Here is a 25,164-nt window from a genome sequence, read left to right on the forward strand (position 1 = left end):
CTAAGGGTAAGTTACCTCCCCTGCCCTTGCCTCAGTTGGCCCTCAGTTTTGTCATCTTCAAAACGCAGGATTATTCTCTCATTTCCCTGCCACTCTATGATCTGATCCAATAGTTGGAGAGGAGAATACTTAATGCTCCTCCAGCCGATCTGCTCCCCTCTGCTTTAAACTGAGGGTGGCTTGGCTCTAGACCAGCGACCGGCTGATGGGGCAGAGGAGCCTTGGAGAGGGAGGGGCCACCTCCAGTTAAACCCTTTCCCATTGGCCCACAGTGGTGTCAGCATTTCACCAGGCTGCCCACAAACTCTTCCTTGGGCTCTTTAGCAAGACCCCGGGGTTACTGTGCAGTAAAGGCCAGGGCTGAGTTGGGGGGACAGTAAGGAATAGTCTCTTGTCACTGGATTAACCAAGCTTTTTGAGAGAAGAAGGTGTGCTGTAATGGAAACCTTTGTCCCTCCCTCCTTGCAGGGGCTCTGTTGATATCTTCTGAAAACATGGCCAGAGGGGGTCTCAGCCTTGCCCCGCTGGCCCTTCCAGAGCCCTCCTTCAGTCAGAAGAGAAGGACTGGGTGGATGATTCAACCCTGGCTCAGCTGGTGCCAGGGAGCTGGCACTAGAGCCTCTCTCTAGGCTAATGGGCAAGGATCAGTTTCTCCCCGGGGCATCTCGGGACATCTTTCGCTTGCAAACTGGCCAGTAGCCAAGGTTTGGATGCTGGTTCCAAGGTTTGCAGAAGTCTGGGAGCCATTTTCTAGTGAGGCATTTACAGGCGTCCTGGGGTTGTGGCGTGGGGAGCCGGGCAGAGCCGGGCGCTGCAGTGTCCACCCCAGGACAGGACAAGCGAAAGGAGACCTGCTGGTCTTTGCAGACCAAGACAGAGGGATAGGTAGTGGTGGGTTGAGTTTGTGGATTGCACACACTCCCCCAAAGCCAAACCCTCCAGGTATGTGCAGCGATGCCTGATTGGATCAAACAAGATCTGCTTCACTTTCTTTTTTTTTTTTTAAGATCTGCTCCACTTTCAAAATGGAAACAATCCCACCCTTTCTCACCGTCTCCACTGCTATGGCCGGGGGCTGAGCCACCATGATCTCGCTCTCCTGGACCAGCACAACCACCTCCTCCCTGCCCCAGCTCTCATCCCTCTCAGACCAATCTCCACTCAGCAACTAGGGCGGTCTTAAAAATACAAACCAGGGGTGCCTGGGTGGCTCAGTCGGTTAAATATTTGACTCTTGATTTTGACTCAGGTCATGATCTCAGGGTTGTGAGATCAAGCCCCAAGTTGGGGGCTCCATGCTGGCTGTGGAGACTTCTCAAGATTTTCTCTCTCCCTCTCCCTCTGCTCTTCCATGTGTGTCCTCTCTCTCTCTCTGTCTCTCTCCTCCTCCCTCCCTCCTTCTCAAAAAAAAAAAAAAATGCAAACCAGACCTTCCCACTTACATGTTTATCTCCCCCCCACCCCCGCCCCACTGCCCAGTGACTTCCTATCACACCAGGAATAAACAGCTAAACCCCTTCCTGCTACTTGCAGAGGCTCTGTGGGGCCTGGCCCCTGTCTCCAATCTGACTCCAGCAGAAGCTCCTCTCCCCTTTCATTTACTCTGCTCTTGCCACACCAACCTCTCCCCCCGCGAGAACTCCCCGCCTGCCGGTGGGATGCTTTCCCCCACGTCTTTACACCTTCCCTACTACCTCGCTCGCAGTGGCCAGCCTCCACTTCCACCATTCTCTCCTCACCAACACCCAGTAAAATTGACTTCGAAGCACTTAGGAGTCGCTGTAATGTTTATTTGTCAGTCCTCACTAGAATATAAGCTTGAGTGTCCAGGGACGGGGAGTGGCACATAGCAGGTGCTCAATAAATATTTGTTGTGAAGAATGAGTGAACAAATGAACAAAGGAGTGAACTGCTCAGGGACCAGGAAGAAAAGCTGTTTTGTTTATGCATGTCACTACCAGGGATGGCAGGCTGGGAAGAAGGCAGTGTGGGCCAGGAGGAAGGAGCGAAGGCCGGGGGGAGGGCATACAGCTGTAATTCTGTGCTGTGGGACCACACAGGGTGGCGTCAGGGGATCCTAGGTGAGCCTCTAGGTGCTACTCTCAGCCTGAGCCTCCCTCCAGGCCTGGCGCACCTTGATCTTCACTTTGAAAGCCTCGATCAAAAAGACCATCTTGGGGTTCCCCTCCAGGGAAGGCAGCTGCCCATCATCTGGGATCTCCAGGTCAAACCTCTGCAGCAACCAGGACATGACGAGGAAGAGCTCCTGGCGGGCCAGGATCTCACCTAGGCAAGAGCGGGGTCCTGCTCCGAAGGGCAAGTAACTTAGTGACGGAGAGATGAGCTGACTCCTCGTGGGGTCCAAGAAGCGCTCTGTGGACACGGAGAACTGTCAGCCCGGCCAGGACAGGACTAAGGATAAGAATGGCTCTGCCCTGCCCAAGGGGGAGACGTGGCCTTGCCCAGGGAGCCCCAATCTGAGGAGGTGGACAACCTTACATGGGGGAACCCTAGCCTGAGGAGAGATACAGCCCAGCTCTTGGGTAGCCCTTACTCACACAGAAGAAATGCAATATTCAGGAAGGATGGAAAGGAGGCAGTACTGACGACTGAAAATGCCACCATCCGAGGGGCGAGGGGCTGACTTCATGGGAGCCATATACCTAGAGGGCTTCTTAGAGGACATTTGCAGTTGGTGGAAGGAGAAAGTGAGAAATCTGGCTGTGACGAGTTTGGGTAAATCTAGGGTAGAATGGGGCTATCAACAGGTTCATGTAGTTGGAGCCAGGAGTTTTCCAGTAGAAAGCTTAGCAGAAGGAATACAGGGCTGGAATGCTGGAACACGGAGGCTAGGCTGTCTGTGTGGCTTGGGAGAAGGACAGAACAGGGACTCACCTGGCATGAACTGGTCTGGCTGGTGCCACTCCTTCTCATTGTGATGCAGTGCCCACAAATTGATGATAACATTTGTGCCCTTGTCAATGGCAAACTCGCCAATGCTGCCCCAAAGAGGGAGAGGAAAGGGGAGTCTAAAATATTGTCCTCCCCAAACTGCTCAGCCCTACGCCTCCACAGTCCCCCACCCTGGGGGAAAAAAGCCCTATATGTCCTCATGCCCACTCCCTCATCTTTTCCTCAGCTTCTGCCAGATCAAATATGAACCCAGCCCTTCTGTAGACCTCTTCCTCACTAGCTCTTATGTATCAATACTTGTGTACATGGACATTCATGTCTGTCAGGGCATGTGGGTGTGCATTTTGAGCTGGTGCATGTGCGTATGTGTGTGTGTGTGTGTTGGCTATTGGATTGGGTAGGAGCATAGAGCACCTGGTCTATCATTCCAGATCACATGTCTCCAGAGCAGCAGGCAGTTTCTGAGGGAGGTCAGTTAGATCTGTGGATTAGTCAGTGGGTGTTAGTGGGGGGCAGATATATTGATCAGTAGGGTCATGGATAGGACGATTGGTGGTCAATGGTTGAGTATAAATTGACCAGCAAGCGGAGGGGTGGGGCAGTAGAGGAGGGACCAGGTGGACTGGAAAGCGGTGTTGTGTGGGAGGGAAGGCATACCTGGAATCAACGATAGCCTTGTGGGGGATGAGTGTAGGGGCCACAGGCCGGATGCGAAGCACCTCTCTGATGGTGGCCTCTAGCAAGATGAGTTGATTCCGGTCACTCATAGTTGGTGTGCGGCTGAAACCTACATTCTGGTCAATCTCCTCCTGGATCTTCTTCTGCAACTGAGGGCCAGAGTGGGGTAGATGTGACCAACATGCTTAAGCCCAGGAGAAGCACGGGCTTAGAAGAATCCCATTGTTACATCCAGAAGAGCTGGTTCAGACTCTTCCTAGTGGTGGCTTTGCAGTCCAGGCTTTGTTTCCACAAGATGGGGCAGCTCCACCCTAGGGCCAAAGCCAACTACTGCTTGGGTTAGGAGTGGGGCAGCCCAGTCACCTTGCATGGAAGGTCAGAGGACATTACGTCTCCCTCTTCCTGGGGCCACAGGTGGATCTGGCTGGGGTGAAGAGTGGTTGGAAAGACCAGAGTAGGGAGAAGCCCACCTGAGGATTGTGTAGCAGGAAGGCCACAGTCCACTTCACCACAGACGTGGTGGTCTCTACACCGGCCCCAAAGATATCCCCTATGGTGGTGAGAATATGTTTATCTGAAAGGAGTTTTGAATCCCGGTCTGAGGCAGCATTGTTATTGTCTGAGTTCATCCTGGCTTGGATCAGTATGTCCAGCAGGTTGGTGATAGAGTCGCTGCTGAAGTTCTCCTGGTTGGGTGAGGTTGGGAGACAGTGATAAGGAGGGAGCCTCATCTGCAAAACCCTTCCATACTTTCATCCAGCCTGGAGATACAAAGGCTTCTTCCATCTGGACATGAGGGACTGGGGAGAGACTAGGCAGGACCTACGAGCTTGTGGAGGTAGGAGGGCTCTCTCTAAATTTTGGGAGTAAGTGGGTCCCTTCTCTGATCCTCTGCAATTCCTTACTTCCTCACCCTTATTCATTAGTTAAGTCATTTTTTGTTGAACACCTACTGTGTTCCAGGCTCTCTGCTAGGTGCTAGAGATACTCCAGTGTCCAAAATGGACCCCAGCCCTGTTTTCATGACACTTCAACCTAACTCATGGTCTCCTCTGCTCCATCACCTACCTTATGTTTTTCAAGGATTTCATTCAGCAGTTCATCTCGCATTTTAACACAGTTCTTCATTTTTTCCACGGTTTTGTTGGGGAAAATCTGGAGAGTAGAAAGAAGTGTCATCTTCAATTTTGTTTCTCCAGCTACCAGCTACCAGAATCCCTCCTGGAGGCAGATCCTAGCTTTCGGTGTCTGGAGAGTTTCCACTCTAACCCAGACCTTCAGCCAAAATGGAAGGCAAGATGGGGACACAGAATGGGATTATTAATGACAACTAGGACAACTCCAAATAAGGGAAAAGGGATCGTCTTCACTTCCCCTTCCCCATCGAATCAAACATCAGGCACTGATGGAAGATCTACTAATTAAACTCTGCTGTGTGCCCAGCCCTTAGGAGTAAGATAGACTTGAGTCTGAAGCCTGGAGCAAGTTCCTTAATTTCTCTAAGCCTGTATTCTCATCTGTCTGGGGATAATAAAACTGACCTTTAAGGGGAATAACATGATTAATGCATGTGGAGTGCTTAGTAGTGGGCATATGGCAATTGGTAAATAAATGAAAGCCATTGTCATGATATTAAAAATGCATAGTTAAAAGCTAAACCTATTTTTGTAGAGAAGTGGTGCTTTTAAAATGAGAGGAGGTGGACGTCACTGTGGCTGAGGTGGTCAGGAAAAAAGTGGGTCTGGAGCTGGGCAGTAAGAAGAATTGGGGACAGGGATTCCTGGAATCTGAAGGTGGGGCCTGGCCTCATCCTCACCTTCAACCTGGGGAATATGTCTACCATTTTATCCGTTCCCAGAGAATCCAAGATGCCGTCATTATAATTCTTTATGATCTTCAGAGCAGGATCTCCATTCTTGTAGGAGGAGTTGAAGCAAATCAAGCAGATTATGTTGGTCACCGCCAGGAAGAGAGGCAAGGACAAGTCTATGGACTGTCCATTCTGGGTGGCCAGGAAATCACACAATAAACTGTTTTCCTGACAAACTGGGAGGAGAGAGGGGCAAGACGGTGGGGAATTCAGCAGCACCCTCCCTCCTTCCCAGTTCCGCCTTAGCCAGGGACGTAGAGCAGATGGCCACCAGATGGCAGCAGCAGCCAAGAAGGCACTAGATTGAGCCTTCCATTGCCCCCTCCCCAGCCCCTTCTCCCTCCAGCAGCTGAAGGGGACGGCCAGCACTCACTGATCTTCTCTAGCCTCTGGTTGCCATCCTTGAACAGGGCAAAGGTGGCCAGTACCAGCTTCCTATGCAGCTGCCAGTTGGCACCATGGTCTGCGAAGGCGATGCCCTTTTGGTTGTCAGACAGGATGTCCAGAGTCACCTTTGGAAAGCAGGAAAGGCTGTAAGAATCAGACATCAATGACCCGCCCTTGCCCTGGGCCTCCTGCACCCTTCCTGTGGGAGAAGGCAGGTACTTGCCATGCTGACACCCATGTGGGACACCCCTGCTCTACTCTGCCGTGACCGTTAGGCCTTGGTAGGGCAGGGCCCGAGACCTCTCTACTCCTAATTCCATCAGAGAGACAGACTGAGGAAAAAAAGGGACCCCGAATTACAATGCAGTTCTGGGGGGCAGTTCAATGACAGGGTGACCTCTGGGCCTCTCTTATCAGTTTCTGACCAGGGGAAGGCAGCCATGGATGGGATAAGCTCTCTGAATGGTGCCTGTCCTGGGGACAGGAGCAGGTGGGCTTGTAGATTCAGGACTGCGCAGACGTCTGCCTTTCCCTGGGCCCTCCGGGATGTGCTGCAGGCGTAGCCCTGCTCATCTTTCTGCCTCCTACTGCAAGGCTGTGTGCCCACCATAAGGCCCCATCTGGAGAATGCAATCTGGACTTGGCCACTCCACCTCCTCTCAGAGGGACTTCAAAGCATCCGGCTTCAAAGCCTCCCCTCTTACATCCTGTGACCTGCAAGCCCCATCTGACCAGTCTCCTCCTTCCTCTTTGCTCAGGAGGGTTGGGAGTGAGGCCGCTGGCCAGCAGACCTGGCTGACTTGTCCAAGGAAAAATGAATCAGCCCTTGGCCTGATCAGAGATAAGTGGCTGGGGGGCCCTGCCTGGGGTGTCCAAGGGGGTACTCAGCAGCAAGGTGCTGGGATGGGGCATTGGCAGTATTTGCAGATGGTTAGCCTCTTTCCTCCCCTAGGAGCATTACAGAAGGCTCGGCAGGATAGATCATATAATAATATACGTAATATATTTTATATTATACAAACAATATATATACATATATATGACACATAAAATTTACCATTTTAACCATTTTAATGCCACCGTGTGTCAGCCCTACTGTGAGCCAGAGCAGCTGGGGACAGGTCCAGAGAAACAGCAATCCCCTCCCTCCAAAAGCCAGGATACTTCTCCCTCATACCTTCCCACAGAAGACAGTAGTCATTTTAATCCCATTTTCCATATGAAGAGTAGCACTCCTAAAGGCTATTTATGGAGTACTTACTGTGCTGGGCACTGGGCTCAGTGCTTTGCATATACTACCTCAGTTAATTAGGGAAGTCAAGACTCAGAGAGAACATCATCCAGTTCCAGGCGAGATGACAGCCCAGAAAATGAAGTCTTCCTTTGATTCTTCCTGCCTAGTTTAGAGGCTGGGTGGGGTCCGAGGGGTCGATCCCCACCCACGGTCCTGTTAGTCTGTTTTAGGAAGAATTACAGGTTGGAAGAATTATAGGAGCTGGAAGGGTCATTCCAGGCATGGTCTGCAAAACCCCCGGGGCTGGTGAGAGAGGAGAGATAGTGGGCACTGCTTACCCCTTGGGGCCGCCCAGAGAATTCCTTGCCCTTCTTGACAAGCACCTCCTTGGCCAGCTGGTGGTGGCCGACCATCACTGTAGTCTTGGTACCCATGCGAAAGGAATAGATGGGGCCGTATTTTTTCTGCAGCTTGAAGAAGTTCACGTGCGGATGGCCACCTCTGGGGAGGAATGGCAGGCTGCCCACCAACGGCAGGGATGGGAGGCTCTTGGGATACTTGGCACTGGGGCATTTTGGCTTGAGCCATAAGAAATAGGCAAGGGCGAACAGCAAAAAAGTGAAGAGCTCCCACATGGTGGCTGGGCACCAGCAAGCAGGACAGACAGCTATGGAGTAGAAGAACAGCAACCAACTCTAGGGTGCAAGGAGGCCTTATTTAAGGGCTGCCCTGATCTTCACCTTGGCTCTGTGTTATCTCTTGCCTTGTGGAAATTTATCCTGGAGCACAGCCAGGCCCAAGCCCTCTCCCAGAATCAGGAGAGGAAGGAGTGGAGGCCTCCTCAAGGGCTGGCTCAACTCCAGGACAAACCCCGAAGAGGGGGGGCTAGGTAAGGGGAAGACAGCTGGTCCTCCCTCCCTGGAGCTCCCCATTCATCAATGTCCACAGAGTGCACCAGAAGCAAATGGTATCTGGGTCAGGAATCAAGGCTTGGGACTTTCCATGTTGTAAAGTCAAAATCCATGAATAGATGGTGTTGTCAGGAGGGTTACAGCCAGCAGGGACTGTCAAAGATATTTTACCCAGTCTTACTTAACAGCCAAAAAATGCGATCTCTTCCAAGGTCAGTCTTGTATACGGTCACACAAGATAGTGACTGCAAGGCGGCGCCTGTGTGGCTCAGTCAGTTAAGCTTCCGACTCTTGATTGTAGCTCAGGTCTTGATCTCAGGGTCATAAGTTTGAGCCCCACATTGGGCTTCACACTGGGGATGGAATCTACTTTTAAAATATATATATAAATAATAATATTATAAATATACATAAATATGATATAAATAATATAAAATAACCAATAAAATATAATTATATAAATATTAAATAATATAATTATATGTTATATAATAATATATGTAATATATTTTATAATATATTATGAAAATAATATATATACATATATATGACACATAAAATTTACCATTTTAACCATTTTAATTAAAAAAAAATGTTTAAAGTAAGCTCTATGCCCAACATGGGGCTTGAACTCACAACCCCAAGATCAAGAGTTGCATGCTCCACTGACTGAGCCAGCCAGTGTACAGTTAAGTGTACAGTTCAGCATTAAATATACTCACAATGTTGTATGGCCATCACCACTATCTACTTCCAAAACATTTTCATACCCCAAATAGAAACTGCCCATTAAGAAATAACGCCCCATCTCCCCCTCCCTCCCACTCCTTGCAACACCTAATCTACTTTTGTCTCTATGAATATGCCTATTTCACATAAGTGGAATCTTGCAATATTGTTTTTTGTGTGTCTGGCTTATTTCACCTAGCATAATGTTTCTGAGATTCATCCACGTTGTATCAGAACTCCATAGCTTTTTATGACTGAATGATATTCCGTTATATGGATATACTGCCTCTTGTTGATCCATTCATCAGTTGATGGACACTTAGGTTGTTTACAACTTTTGGCTCTTGAAAAAGTGCTGCTATGAGTCCCTGTTTTCAATTCTTTGGGGGGTATACCAGGGAGTGGAATTGCTAGGTCATATGATCATTTTATATTAACTTAAGTTTATGTTCATGTATTAAGTTTCAGTTTCCTCCTCTGTAAAATGGAAATAAGAATGGAATCTACTTCTCTGGGGTTGCTGCGACTCAGTGAGATCATGCAGGTAGAAGCGTGCCTGGCAGGAAGTAAGTACTCATCTAGTATTTATGCTTATCATCATTATACCAAAATGGGCTTCCTGGTTTCTCTGAGCTCTTATTAGTAGGTCTTCCTGACAGACAAAGGTCTTATCTTCTGCTGGAAACCTTCAGTGGCTCCATCAGTGTTGATCAATGATTTGAAATCACTAGGTGAAGCCACAGCCCCAGGGAGGTGGACATTCCTGGTGTCAGTCATCACAGAAGAGGTGGGTCCTTGGACAGGCATCCAGGACCCACTGAGTGAGACTCACAGAGGTGGGAGATGGAATTTCTGCCCATCTCTGGGGGTGGTCTGCCAGGTCTGTACTTTGAAGAGTGGTTTTCCTACTTATGCACTGTCAAGTTTTGGTATTATGATTTTACTCATTTTATAAAGTTATTGGAGAAACTTCCAACCTTTTTCTATGTCCTTAAGCAGATTAAATAACATGGAAGTGATCTATTCTTTGAAGTTCTTTTTATTATTATTATTATTTTTTAAAGATTTTATTTATTTGACACAGAGAGAGAGAGAGCACCAGCAGGGGGAGTGGCAGGCAGGCAGAGGGAGAGGGAGAAGCAGGCTCTCCGCTGAGCAAGGAGCCTGATGCAGGGCTCGATCCCAGGACCCTGGGATCATGACCTGAACTGAAGGCAGCCACTTAACCGACTGAGCCACCCAGGCGCCCCTATTCTTTGAAGTTCTAAAGCAAGTTAATGTGAAAAGTGTCAGGTCCCAGTGCCTTTTTCAGAGAGATGACTCCTTAACCTGATTTTCCAGTTTCTTCCAGAGATGTTGGTCTCCTCAATTCTTCTGAGTCTTCTTGAGTCAATTTTGGCAATTAATATTTCTTAAAATTTGCATTTTCTATTTTTTCTTGATTTGTCAAAGGTTTTATTGATCTTTTCAAAGAGTCTCCCTTTGAATTTATTCATCAAGTCTTTGATGACTGTTATTTTAATTTGGTTTCAATGTTGATAAATGATCAATGCAAAACATCCCATGTAACTTTATACCAGAATTCAGACTGAAAGTTCATGTGAATTCCACTTCCTTTGAATTGCTGTTTTCCTTTTTCCCTTGTTCCTTGTCTAAAACATAAGCCCCAGTGTCTACTACAGCTGAATTTATGACCAGGGAACTCCATTCTTAGGTATTTAAACAACAGCATTTGTACATATGTTCACCAAAGGTACATTCGAAAACGTTCATAGCAGCACTATTTGTAATAATTCCAAACTAGGAAGAAACCCAAGTATTTATCAACTGTTGAATGGATAAGTTGTCATGCATCATACAGTGGAATAGTATACAGAGATGACAATGGATGAACTGCAGCCACATGCACCAACATGGACGAAACTCACAAACATAAGATTGAGTGAAGAAACCAGACTCCTAAGAATGCAGTGTATGATTTTATTTATATAGATTTTAGAAACAGATAAAACTAAACTATGGTTCTAGAAGTCAGGTGATGATTACCCTAGCAAATTGTTAAGTGACTGAAAGAGGACTCAGGGTGGGGCTTCTGGGGAAAGGCTTCAGGTAGTATTCTGTTCTTGATCTGGGTGCTGGTCACACAGGTATATTCACTTTGAGCTGGACACCAATTATTTGTATGCATGCTATACTTCAATAAAAAGTTTACTTTAAAAAATTGGGTGTCTATGGAGTCTGGGACCTTACTGAAATTGCATACATATTCTGCATGTATGTATAAATACATATTTTTCTGGAGAGAGGATCCATAGCTTTCACCAGTTCTCAAGACAGTGAGTTCACCATTGGTTTGAGGTTCCCTCTATCCTTATGCTCATCCCCATCTTGCTTTATGATTCTTCTACTCTACCCTCCTCTAGTTGCGTCTTTCCTTCTTTCTAAAACCTTTCCCTGGAGCCTTCTGGTATTGTCCCTCTCTAAAACAAACACACTTCTTTGTTTTCCTTACTTAGCTATAGAATATTTTCTCTACCTCCTGCCTTACCTAAACTGGACCCTTCTCTGAGGACAGCCTTTCCCCTGCTGTTTTCTTGAATAAAGACCCCTAATGTCCAGGTTAGGCAATGGAATTGATGTTCCCTTTACTCCCCAAGGCCTCCAGACCACCAATTCTCCACTTTTGGGTGGAGCAAATTCTTGCTCCGTTTGCAGTTTCAAGTCTTTGTTATTGCCATTACTTACTGACCTCCTGTTGCTCATTTTCATTTAAGATTTAAGATATGGGCACCCGACTCACATCCTTCCTCTCCAATCCCACCATCATCCTGCATGACTTTAGAGTCCATGGGGGATGATCATCCTAACATCCCAACTTCATAGTTCCTTTATCTCCTCAAATCCAAACCCTTACTTCCACCTCAGTTACTCCTCTAAACATCAAGCCCCATCCTCAACTCCATCTCTTTCCTGCCTAGCAGATAATATTACCTTTTACTTAAGAAATCTGAGACCATTGGGGTGCCCGCTGGCTCAGTTGGCAAAGCATGTGACTCTTGATCTCAGGGTTGTAAATTTGAGCCCATGTTGGGTCTAGAGATTACTTAAAAAAATAAAATCTTAAAAAAAAAGAAATCTGAGACCATTAAGTTCAGTCTCCCTTAATTTCTACTTTATTGTTAGAGGGAAAGAATCCCTACTCCTGTTTCTAATCAACCTCTCTGACAGTTTGGCAAAATAATAACTTTATTGAGCATTTGTCATGTATTACATGTAGTATCTCTTTTAATTCTTATAACAACTCCGTAAGGTACTAGCTATTATTATCACCATTCCCATTTTACAGATGAGGAAACAGACACAAAGACTTGCCCATGGAGAAGCTGGGATTTAAGCAGTCTAAAGCTCTTTGCTCTTAGCCTTGGTATTCTGCTTCTCATAATATAAACTGAAACTATATACATACTTTTAGAACCAATAATTCCAACTCTAGGAATTTCTCCTGAAGGTGTCACACAGTTCAATGTACAAAATGAATCATTTCATGTTTATAATTGCCAGCAGTACACCCCCATCAATAGGAGATGAGAATACAATGCAGTCAGAAAAAAGAAGAAAGGCTTTCTGTGCTTATTATGGAAAGATTTCCAAAATATATTGTTAGGTAAAAGAAGCAGAAATAAGAAGAGTATGTATTGAATGCGTCCATTTGTGTAAAAAAAAAAAGGAAGAAGAATATATGTACTGTTTTGCTTTATATGCATAAAATATCTTTGGAAGGATAGACTACAATGTTAAATCAATAATGTAAGTTTCCACCTTAGGACTAGAGAAGGAAAAGCAGCATAAACCTAAAGCAAATATAAAATAAATTATAAAAATTAAAACAGAAATCCAAAAACAAAACAAAAAAAATTAAAACAGAAATCAATGAAATTTCAAACAGGAAAACAATAGAGAAAATTAACAAAACCCAAAGTTGGTTCTTCAATAGATCAATAAAATTGACAAACCTCAAGCCAGGCAAACCTTGCTTTTTTTTCTAAGAGAGAAGAAAAAATAGCTAATATCAGAAATGAAAGAGGTTCCATCACTCCTGATCCCATGGACATTAAAAGAATAGTAAAGGAATACTATAAGCAACTCTGTGCCCACAAATTTTGATAACTTAGATGAAATGGACCAATTCCTTGAAAACATAATTTGCCAAAACTCACACAAGATAGTCTGAATAGGTCTGTATCTATTAAAGTACTTGAATCAATAATTAACAATGCTTTAAAACAGAAAGCATCAGGCCAAATGGCTTCATTGTTGAATTCTACCAAACATGTAAGGAAAAAAAAAATTATACCAATTCTCAACAATCTCTTACAAAATATAGAAGCAGAGGGAACACTTCCTCACTCATTGTATGTGGCCAGAATTTCCTTAATACCAAAACCAGATAAAGACATTACAAGAGGGGCACCTGGGTGGCTGTTGGTTAAGTGTCTGACTTCAGCTTGGGTCATGATCTCGGGGTCCTGGGACCGAGCCCCACAACAGATTCCCTGCTTTGCAGGGAGTCTGCTTCTCCCTCTCCTTCTGCCCCTCCCCGCCCCGCTCATGCATGCTCTCTCTCTCTCTCTCTCAAATAAATAAATAAAATCTTTAAAAAAAGACATTACAAATAAGGAAGGCTACAGGCCAGTATCTTTCGTGAACATACACACAAAAATCCTCAACAAAATATTAGCAGCTTAAATCTAACAATATATTAGAAGAATTATGTATCAAGACCAAGTGGGACTTACCTCAAGTATTCAGGCTGATTCAACATTAAAAAATCAGTTAATGTAAACTATCACATCAACAGGCTAATAAAGAAAAATCATATATGCAGAAAAACATTTGACAAAATCCAACATCTATTCACAATAAGAACTCTCAGCAAACTAGGAATGGAGAGGAATTTCCCCAAAATCATAAAGAACAACTACAAAAACCCTACCGTTAATATAACAGTTGATGGACAGAAACTAGATGATTTGCCCCTGAGGTTGGGAAAAAGGCAAGGATGTACCCTCTCACCATTCCTATTCAACATAGTACTGAAAGTCCTGGCTATGCAAAAAAACAAAGAAAATAAAAGGTATACAGATAGGGAAGGAAGAAATAAAACTGTCTTTGTTAGCAGATGACATGATTATGTAGAAAATCCCAAAGAATCAACAAAAAACCCCTCCAGCAACTAATAAGGGATTATAACAAGGTTTGCAGGATACAAGTTTTTAATATAAAAAAATCAATTGCTTCCCTATATATCAGCAATGAAAAATTGGAAACTTGAAATTTAAAGCACAATACCATTTACATTAACAAAAATGAAGTATTTAGGAATAAAATGTGTTATGCACATATAATAAAATATTATATTTTATTGATAAAAATTAAAACTCTGACAAAACAAATTTAAAAATATTTAAATAAATGGAGAGATATGCCATGTTCATGGATAGGAATGATCAATATTGTAAGATGTCACTTCTTCCCAATTTGATTTATAGATTCAGTGCAATCCTAATCAAAGTCACAGCAAGTTATTTTGTGGGTATTAAAAAACTAATTCTCAAGTTTATATAGAAAGGTAAAAGAGGGGCACCCGGCTGGCTCGGTTGGTAGAGTGTGTGACTCTTGATCTTGGTGTTGTGAGTTTGAGCCCCACGTTGGGTGTAGAGATTACTTAAAAATAAAATCTTAAAAAAAATGGAAAGGCAAGGGGCACCTGGGTGGCTCAGTCGTTAAGCATCTGGCTTCGGCTCAGGTCATGATCCCAGGGTCCTGGGATCGAGCCCTGCATCAGGCTCCCTGCTTCTCCCTCTCCCACTCCCCCTGCTTGTGTTCCTTCTCTACCTGTCTCTCTCTCTGTCAAATAAATAAATAAAATCTTAAAAAAAAAATGGAAAGGCAAGAGACCCAGAATTGCCAACACAATACAGAACAGAGTTGGAGGACCGACACTACCTGATTCAAGACTTACTGCAAAGCTACAATAATCAAGACAGTGTGTTACTGGTGAAAGCAGACAAATAGGTCAATGGAACAGAATAGAGAGCCCAGAAATAGACACAAATGGAAATAGTCAACTGATCTTTGACAAAGTAGATGCTGGAACAATGACATCCTGGAAGGAAGGAAGGAAGGAAGGAAGGAAGGAAGGGAGGGAGGGAGGGAGGGAGGGAGGGAGGGAGGGAGGGAGGGAGGAAGGAAGGAAGGAAGGAAGGAAGGATGGATTACATAATAGACCTTACACCTTCCAAAGAAGTTATTATCAAAAAATGGATCATAGACCTAAATGTAAAACACAAAACTATAAAACTCCTAGAAGATAACATAAGAGAAAATTCAGGGACCTTCAGTTTGGTGATGACTTTTTAGATACACACCATAAGCATAATCCATGAGAGAAAAAAAAAATAAATTGGAGTCCCTTAAAATTTAAAACTGCACCATGAAAGTCACTGTTAAAAAAATGAAGAAACAAACCACAGACTGGGAGATAATATTTACAAAATATATATTTGATAAAAGATTAGTATCCAAAATATGCAAAGAATTTTGAAACCCATCAATAAGAAAACAACCCAATTTAAAAATGGGCAACAGATCTGGACAGACATCTCACCATAGATGATATATAGATGGCAAATAAGCATATAAAAAGACACTGGATGTCATATGTCATTAGGGAATTGCAAATTAAAACAACAATGAGAGATCCACTACACACATATTAGAATGGCTAAAATCTCAAAACTGACAATACCAGATGCTGACCAATGTGGAGCAACAGGAACTCTTATTCATAGCTGGTGGGAATGCAGCCACTTTGGAAGACAGTTTGGCAGTTTCTTACAAAACTAAACATTCTTATCATTTTATACCCATTAGAATGGCTATTATATTAAAAAAAAACCAGAAAGTAACAGTGTTGGTGAAAGCGTGGAGAAATTGGAAACCTCGTGCATTACTGGTGGTGATGTAAAATGGTGCAGCTTCTGTGGAAAAGTATTGTTCCTCAAAATGTTAAACATAGAATTACCGTCTGAGCCAGCATTTCTATACCTAGATATGTGTCCAGAAGAATTGACAAGAGGGACTCAAATAGATATTTGTACACCAATGTTCACAGCAACATTATTCACAATAGCCAAATGGAGTCAACCCAAGTGTCCACCAACATGAATGGATGAACAAATGTGTTATAGACACACAATGGACTATTACTCAGCCATAAAAAGAATGAAGTTCTAAAACATTCTGCGACATGGATTAACTTTGAAAACCTTTTGCTAAGTGAAATAAGCTAGACACAAACGGACAAATGTTGTATGATTCCACTTGCAAGAGGTATCTAGAATAGGTAAATTCATAGTGACATAAATCAGAAGAGTGGTTACCAAGGGCTGGAAGGGAGGGGGAAATAGGAAGTAATTATTTAAGGGGTACAGAGTTTCTGTTTGGGACAGTGAAAAAGTTTGGGAAATAGATAAGGGCAGTGGGTGTATCAGTATGCTCTTAATGTACCTAATACTACTGAATGGTACACTAAAAAAATTGTTAAGATGGTAAATTTTACGTTATTTCTATTTTATCATCATAAAAAATATGACCCAACAATTGTGCTCCTAGGTATTTAAGAAAATCAGTAAAAAAATTTATATCCACACAAAACCTACACACAAATATTTATAGCCACTTTATTCATAATTGCAAAACACTGGAAGAAACCATTCATTAGTAGGTGAATGGATAAGCAAACTGTGGTACATCCATACAAAGGAATATTATTCAGTGATAAAAAGAAATGAACTATCAAACCACAAAAAGACATGGGGAAGTTCAAATACACACAGTTTATTTAAAGAAGCTAGTCTGAAAAGGCTACATACTGTATGATTCTAACTAATTGACAATTTCAGAAAGGCAAACTAGAGAGACAGTAAAAATATCAGTGGTTGCCAGGGGCCCAAGGAGAGGGAGGAGGGTTGAATAGGTGGAGTACAGGGGATTTTTAGGGCAGTAAAACTATTCTGTATGATACTGTAATGGTGGATACATGACATTTTGCATCTATCAGAACCCATAAAACCCAAACAACACAAAAAGTGAATCCTAGTGGAAAGTATGGGTGTCATTTAATAATAATGCATCAATATTGGTTCATCAGTTTTAACAAATATACCACAGGAATGCAAAATGTTATTCACAGAGGAAATTTTGAGTAAGGGAGAAACAAGAGCCTCTTCACAAAAATGACTCTATTCTTTTGGACTCTGGAAAGAGATACAGTCTATTGAGGGTGTGGGGGAGTCATATCCTTGGAATAGCCCTACAGAATACTTAACCTTGTGTCTGGGGTGGCACTAAAGAGTCTAATTGCAATATATGAAACAGAGCTCAGAAGCTACACAAGAAATGCATCAGCCTTGATGGAGCTGAAGTATAGCATCTCTGGGTGTTGTGACAAATATTTATTGCTGTATCTTGTACTTCTTCTTTAGGACTTTAGGAAGGGTACCATTATTGGTATATTGTTTTTCAAGTTGACTGTACTAGTGATAGCTTGGGGAAACGAAATTGTAATGTTAGTGTGATGATCGTCTCTAGAAAAGCCTAGACTCAGGCAAGCTATTATTACTAGTAAGGGGAACATGCTAAGTCATAAAGATAGAACCTGACATTAGGTGCACCTGGGTGGCTCAGTCGGTTGGGTGTCTGCCTTCGGCTCAGGTCCTGATCCCAGAGTCCTGGGATCAAGCCCCACATTGGGCTCCCTGCTCAGCAGAGAATCTGCTTCTCTCTCTCCCACTCCCCCTGCTTGTGCTCTCTCTCTCTCTCTGTCAAATAAATAAATAAATAAAAATCTTATAAAAAAAGGAAAAAATTAAAAAAAAAAAGAACCTGACATTAGTTTTTTTAAAGTATGAAAACAAGACTATGAAGAGAGTGGCACGTGTAGGGGCTGTGTTCCAAGGGTTTGCGGCGGTAGCTGTCTAGTCCATGTGGTTTTCAGCTTCTTCTGAGGTTTTTGAACTACCTGCTTCAAAAATTTTCTGGTGACCTTAATTTAGGGTCGCTATTGCATGTCAACTTTTCAGTTATATTAAAATATGTTGTATTTTTCCAGAGGACTGGGGAGGGACGAAGACAAAGACTTTTGAGTAAAGGCCAAGTCTTGCACAATTTAAATTAATAAATAATGGCTTCAGTTAAATGTGTCACCTTATCACTGGACCAATCAGTTGGAATGTAGAAAACATAGGGAGAAATTAGGTACAAGATACAGAATATAATAGAATTTTAGCCATTGTACTTGTGGCTTTTCAACATGGAAATGTTTCAACTCATTCAGAAAATAAATGGACTCTTACCAGTACACATAGAAGAAGTTAATTTACAAAATCTATTTTGGAGAAGTTCAAAATAGCCTTTAGGCACGGTTTCGGTCCTTTACAACTTTTCAGTTTTTTTACAATTCTTTACCTTTACAATTTTTTAAGTTGAGACTTTATTTTTTTTTAGAGCAGTTCAAAGTTGCGGGGAAGGTACAGAGAGTTCCCATATATTCCCTGCCTCCACACGCATATGGCCTTCCCCACCAAAGTGGTACCTTCGTTACAGCTGATGAACCTATGCTGACACATCATTATCACTGCAAATCCATGGTTTACATTAGGGTTTACTCTTTTTTTTTTTTTTAAAGATTTTATTTATTTATTTGAGAGAGAGACTGAGAGAGAGCATGAGGGGGGGAGGGTCAGAGGGAGAAGCAGACTCCCCGCCGAGCAGGGAGCCCGATGTGGGACTCGATCCCAGGACTCCAGGATCATGACCCGAGCTGAAGGCAGTCGCTTAACCAACTGAGCCACCCAGGCGCCCAGGGTTTACTCTTGGTGGTATATACTCTATGGGTTTGGATAAATGCGTAATGACATTTATCTATCATTATCATCATTAGAAGAGTTTCACTCTCCCAAAATCTTCTGTGATCCGCCTATTCATCTCACTCCCCCTGACCCCTGGAACCACTAATCTTTTTACTGCCTCTATAGTTTTGAATTTTCCAGAATGTCATAGAGTTGAAATCGTACCTTTACAAACTTTTGCGGAATTATTTAGTTATAGATGAGACATGGACGGGCCACATCCTCTGTTAGCCTAAAATAAATTTTCAATCAGTGTTCTGTATCATGGCCAATTTGTGCCTACTGGAATGAGGCGTTCCATGGAGAATTTAATCTAGTGTCTTTTTTTTTTTTAAAGATTTTATTTATTTATTCATGAGAGACAGAGAGAGAGACAGAGGCAGAGGGAGAAGCAGGCTCCCAAGGAGCAGGGAGCCCGATGCGGGACTCGATCCCAGGACCCTGGGATCATGACCTGAGCCGAAGGCAGACGCTTAACCGACTGAGCCACCCAGGCGTCCCTAATCTAGTGTCTTTTTGAGGTTTTATCTGGTGCTGTCAGGTGATGATGCTGGTTTTGAAAGATCTTACCTTTGTAGGTCTTAAACTCAATCATTCTTTGTGGTTCTTTTCAGAATTTGGTGGGCCAGATTTTGTGTTGTTATTTATTTAATTTTAAATAAAATTAAAATTATTTCAATTTTTTTAAAAATTCGGGGCACTGCCTGGGTGGCTCAGTCAGCTAAATGTCTGCCTTCAGCTCAGGTCATGGTCCCAGGGTCCTGGGATCGAACCCCCCATCGGGCTCCCTGCGCGGTGGGGAGCATTCTTCTCCCTCTCCCTCTGCCCTTCTCTCCCTCTCCCCAGCTCGTACTTGCACTCTCTCTCTCTTTCAAATAAAGTCCTGACATAGGGGCACCTGGGTGGTGCTTAACGACTGAGTCACCCAGGCGCCCCGAATAGAGGAAGAAAAATAGAGAGAGAGTGCGTGTGAGCCAGGGGCAGGGGGCAGAGAGAAAGGGAGAGAGAGAATTTTAAGCAGCCTCCACTAGCAGCACTGGGCCTGAAACGGAGCTTGATCCCATTAGCCTGAGATTAGGACCTGAGCTGCAATCATGAGTTAGACGCTTAACCGACTGAGCCACTAAGGTGCCCCTAGATTTTGTGTATTTATGATTGAATCCTTTTAACTTCTCCATGAATTTGTCATTATTTTCATTGTCTTTTATGAGGTTCTTGTATACAAACTTTTCATCACAGCAGCCTGTTTAACATGATTACGTTTAATGTATGTTTGTAGGATCATAGCTTCTACAGTATAATACGTGACTTTCTGGGGCGCCTGGGTGGCTCAGTTGGTTAAGCGACTGCCTTCGGCTCAGGTCATGATCCTGGAGTCCCGGGATCGAGTCCTGCATCGGGCTCCCTGCTCTGCAGGGAGTCTGCTCCTCCCTCTGACCCTCCCCCCTCTCATGTGCTCTCTCTCTCTCTCTCTCTCAAATAAATAAATAAAAATCTTTAAAAAAATTAAATATGTGACTTTCTACCTTTAAGACCAGCAATCATTTTAGGTAATATCAAGGCATCAAGTAATTCACATTTGTCATTTACTTTAAAAAAGTCTTCTGGGGGCACCTGGGTGGCTCAGTTGGTTTAGTGTCTGCCTTCGGCTCTGGTCATGATCCCAGGGTCCTGGACTCCCTGCTCAGTGGGGAGCCTGCTTCTTCCTCTCCCTCTGCCTGCCACTCCCCTTGCTTGTGCTCTCTCTGTCAAATAAATAAATAAAATCTTTTTTAAAAAGTAAAAAAAAATTTTTTTCTGAAGAAGTTTATTTTTTAAAAAAGATTTTATTTGTTTTTTAAAGATTTTATTTATTTACTTGACAGAGAGAGATAGCGAGAGCAGGAACACAAGCAGGGGGAGTGGGAGAGGAAGACGCAGGCCTCCCACTGAGCAGGGAGACCGATGCGGGGCTCGATCCCGGGACCCTGGGATCATGACCTGAGCCAAAGGCGGATGCTTAATGACTGAGCCACCCAGGCGCCCCGATTTTATTTATTTATTTGAGAGAGCAAGAGAGCATGAGCAGAGGGAGGGGCAAGGGAGAAGCAGATTCCCCACTGAGCAGGGAGCCAGATGAGGGGCTCTACCCCAGGACACTAGGATCATGACCTGAGCTGAAGGCAGATGCTTAACTGACTGAGCCACCCAGGCACCTTTTCTGAGGAAGTTAAAAGAAAACTCTTAAGTAGCTTTAAAGAAGTTTATTCTTTTATTTATTTATTTATTTTTAAGATTTTATTTATTTATTTGACAGAGACATAGCAAGAGAGGGAACACAAGCAGGGGGAGTGGGAGAGGGAGAAGCAGGCTCCCTGCTGAGCAGGGAGCCCGATGCAGGACTCAATCCCAGGACCCTGGGATCATGACCTGAGCTGAAGGCAGATGCTTAACGACTGAGTGACCCAGGTGCCCCGAAGTTTATTCTTTTAAAGGCATGGCAACTATTAGGTTACATATCTACCGTTTTATTTGAGTTATTTGATATACCCTAGAAAGAGCCATAGTTTACCCATTTAGACCTTTAACTTCTGGTAAGGAATTGGATTTTACAAGAGTTACTAGACTACCTATATCAAACCTGGTGCTGTCATTTTTTATATTTACTAAGAGGTCAATCAACAAATGACATTGGATCAATATTTAGTATTAGCATGTCCAAAAGTTCTTTTCTGGTCATGGACACTTTTTTTTTTTTTTGAAGATTTTATTTATTTATTTGGCAGAGAGAGACACAGTGAGAGAGGGAACACAAGCAGGGGGAGTGGGAGAGGGAGAAGCAGGCTTCCCGCGGAGCAGGGAACCCAGTGTGGGGCTCGATCCCAGGACCCTGGGATCATGACCTGAGCTGAAGGCAGACACTCAATGACTGAGCCACCCAGGCGCCCCTGGTCATGGACACTTCTTGAATCATAAAAACACAGTCTAGGATTCTCCTTCACTGGGTAAAGATTATAGAATTTCTGGATTAAGAAAGTTATACCAGAGGATGATAATGTGAGAGAGAGAGAGTAATGATAATTCATAATTAATCAGTTAGTGGAAAAAGATTGGGTGGTTTCAATTAGCAAAAGGGATGTGATAATATCAGCCAGTCTCCAGTCTAAAAGACCTCAACCATTAACCCTCAAAGGCCAGCTTAGGTTGGGTGGAGACTATTGTGCCTGTGATTCCATCCATTCTCTGTGGAACACTCCCTTATACATTCAAAAGAAACAAGATAATCCTGGAAAAAGCAAAATCCCTTGTGACATAGCTTTGCACAGAGATAAACAACAACAAAAGCAAGGCAAACAGCAGAATTATCCTATTAATGGCAAAAATATTTATCAAAGAATATACCACCAAACAAAAGGTCTTATAACCTTATACAAAGACCTAGATTTCATAACTGAATGGTGCATCTCCAGACCCAAAGGTCTAATTACTTAATACAAAGATCCAGGCCTAGTGATCTTATACAGGTCCAGTAAATGCACCTGTTGAACTGAGGGTCCCTGGAATGCTGCCAAGTGAGGGTCTTCAAAATGATGTTGCTGGAACCTCTAGAATTATCAAAAATGATAAGACTATAGCTCAGTATATGACATAGAAAGACAAAAATGAATTTGTATTATAATTATTATAATAAAGGAGAGCAGGCAGTCCCTCTAAGCAGAGTAGACTGCTGATCATAATAGAATTTTGGGGAAGCATGGACTTCAGGGATTGATGGACATAAGAAGGTTGATATTATCTATAGAAGTGTTACTTGGGTAAGACTATTGTTTTTTTTTGTTTTTGTTTTTTTAAGATTTTATTTATTTGACAGAGAGAGATACAGCGAGAGAGGGAACACAAGCAGGGGGAGTGGGAGAGGGAGAGCAGGCTTCCCGCTGAGCAGGGAGCCCGATGCGGGCTTGATCCCAGGACCCCGGGACCATGACCCGAGCCGAAGGCAGACGCTCAACGACTGAGCCACCCAGGCGCCCCTGTAAGACTATTGTTGATTGATTAGCACTCTGAGGGGTAATTATTGGCATGAATTAGTTCCTGGATGACTGACTTTCAGAAGTGATCCTGACTGCTTGATTTGCAAAAGGGATTAACTGAGGTTAGTTGTCATTAACTGATTGAACAGATTTCAAACAAGTTCTGGTGGTATGTTAGTCTTCTATTTTTGTATAACAATATTACCACAAACAGTGGCTTCAAACAACACACATTTATTATCTTATAGTTCCTGTGGGTCAGGAATCCAAGTACAACTTTTCTGGGCCATCTACTTAGGGTCTCACAAGGCTGCGGTAATCAAGGTGTGAACCGGGGCTGGGTTCTCATCTGGAGGCTCAACTGGGTAAGGATCTATTTCCCCACTTGCCTGATTGTTACTAGTATTCAGCTCCTTTAGGATGTTTAATTGAGTGCTTCGTTTTTATTTATTTAATTAATTAATTTATTTTTGCTGGCTGTCAGCTGGAGGCTCATTTCTTAGTGACTAGAAGCAGTTCCTTGCTATGTGGAGTTCTCCCGCATGTCCACTTGCTTCCTTGCAGCCAGCAAAGGGGAAAGAGACTTCAGCAAGATGGGCCTTATGGTCTTTGTAATCACATAATCATGTATACACAATCATGTATCTCCCAACAACTATGCATATTCTATTGGTTAGAAGCAAGACACAGGTCGTGCCCACATGTAAGAGAAGGGGATCACACAAGCACATGAACACCACAAGATGGGGCTCATCAGAGCTACCTGTCAGTGGTCAGTCTGTCTACCACAGATGGCTACTTGTTACCATGGCTACATAGCAATCTTTTCCTAAATTTGTGGGTGTGGAGCAACTGGAGTCTCCCACACTGCTATTGGGAACATAAAATGGTAAAAACTTTGGTAAATGATTTGTTTTTTGATTAGTTTTTTTTTTAAGATTGTATTTATTTATTTGAGAGAGAGAGCACGAGCTGGGGGAGGGGCAAAGGGAGAGGGAGAAGCAGACTCCCCACTGAGCAAGAAGCCCAACACAGGGATTGATCCCAGGACTCTGGGATCATGACCTGAGCTAAAGGCAGACATTCAACTGACTGAGCCACCCAGGTGCCCCGGCAGTTATTTTTTTTAAGATATATTTATTTATTATTTTAGAGAGAAAGAGTGAGAAGGGGGGAGGGGCAGAGGGAGAGAATCTTCAGCAGACAACCCGCTGAGCCAGGAACCCAACACAGGGCTTGATCCCAAGACTCTGAGATCATGATTCCGAGATCATGACTTGAGCTGAAACCAAGAGTCTAGAGGCCCAATGAACTGAGCCACCCAGGCGCCTCTGGCAGTTTCTTGAAAAATTAAACACTTATACGACCCAGCTATTCTACTCCTAGATATTATCCAAGATAAATGAAAACAACCCACATAAGGACTTGCATATGAATGCCATAGCAGCTTTATTTATAGTAGTCCCAAAGTGGAAACAACCCAAATGTCCATCCACAGGTGAATGGATAAACAAAATGAGATATTCAAATGATGGTATATTTCTTAGCAAAAAAAAGGGAACAGACTAGTGATACACACTACAATGTGGATAACTCTCAAAATCATTATGCTGAAAGAAGCTAGACAAAAAGGATACTTCCTGTATTATTCCAATTATATAACATTCTAGAAATGCAAATTATAGTGTTAGGAAGCAGATTGGTTGGTTGTTGCCTAGAGTGAGGGAGAGATGGACTGCAAATAGGCACTTGGAAACTTCTGATAAAAACGTGATGTGATAAAAATGTTCTGTATCTTAATTGTGGTGGTTCACAGGTGTGTGCATCTGTCCCACTGATTAAACTGTACACTATAAAAGAAGATAGTTATTGCACATAAATTACACCTCAATAAAATTAAGAACAAGAATTAAATGAAAGACGCAACAGAGACATGAATCTAGACACTTGGAGAGAAAGTAATGTTGATGCTGAGTACAGGTTATTTTGAACAGAATTTACAATATAACACCATTCCCATCTTGTGCATTAGCTAAAAAAGAAATAGAGCTACCTGAAACATTTCGGTATTTCATTTCCAAGGTGATGATCAGGTTGCTTTTAATAGAAAAAAGAGATCATTTATCCTAAAAAATTACTAAGATGTTGAACATTTCCTCCATTTATTAGCTGTTTACATGGCTCATCACATGGCCTGGGAGCTCCTCAGAGACAAGGACTGTATCTTTTCTTTCTCTACCCTCAGCCTAGCACAGTTTGATATTTACTAAATGGAATCTTATTAAAATTGAAGTGAAAGGTCTTAATTCGTTCTCATAACCCCTTGGAGACTTGAACATTATTACTTCTTACTAATGAACACAAGACGCAAAGCTTGAGTAATTTGCAGTCACAAAACTAAATGGCAGAAGTAGGACTATAATCCAGGCCTTCTGATTCTAACGCATAGATTTACTGAAAT

At 43.2% G+C, this 25,164-nt stretch overlaps 1 protein-coding gene across 1 annotated transcript; it reads right to left on the reverse strand.

Moving 5' to 3' along the window:
• Positions 1 to 1,830: 1,830 nt before the first annotated feature.
• LOC118025661 (steroid 17-alpha-hydroxylase/17,20 lyase) lies at positions 1,831 to 8,154 on the reverse strand. Its single transcript, XM_035028217.1, has 8 exons — positions 7,421 to 8,154; positions 5,835 to 5,973; positions 5,408 to 5,637; positions 4,660 to 4,746; positions 4,062 to 4,277; positions 3,571 to 3,740; positions 2,896 to 2,999; positions 1,831 to 2,373 (listed from the first exon to the last, which is right to left on the reverse strand). Exons 1-8 carry the CDS (start codon positions 7,715 to 7,717, stop codon positions 2,090 to 2,092), a joined length of 1,527 nt encoding a protein of 508 aa, XP_034884108.1. The 5' UTR covers positions 7,718 to 8,154; the 3' UTR covers positions 1,831 to 2,089.
• Positions 8,155 to 25,164: the final 17,010 nt, after the last annotated feature.

This window comes from Mirounga leonina, unplaced genomic scaffold (genome assembly GCF_011800145.1).
Source record: "Mirounga leonina isolate KUSES-001 unplaced genomic scaffold, KU_Mleo_1.0 Mir_114, whole genome shotgun sequence".
Taxonomy (NCBI): Eukaryota; Metazoa; Chordata; class Mammalia; order Carnivora; family Phocidae; genus Mirounga; species Mirounga leonina.

Coding starts and splice junctions, on each gene's coding strand:
- LOC118025661 (XM_035028217.1), bottom strand. CDS start 7,717: ATGTGGGAGCTCTTCACTTTTTTGCTGTTCGCCCTTGCCTATTTCTTA. Junction 4,278..4,659: donor AAATCCTTGAAAAACATAAG/GTAGGTGATGGA, acceptor TCACCCAACCAG/GAGAACTTCAGCAGCGACTC. Junction 3,000..3,570: donor AAGGCTATCGTTGATTCCAG/GTATGCCTTCCC, acceptor TCTTTGGGGCAG/CATTGGCGAGTTTGCCATTG.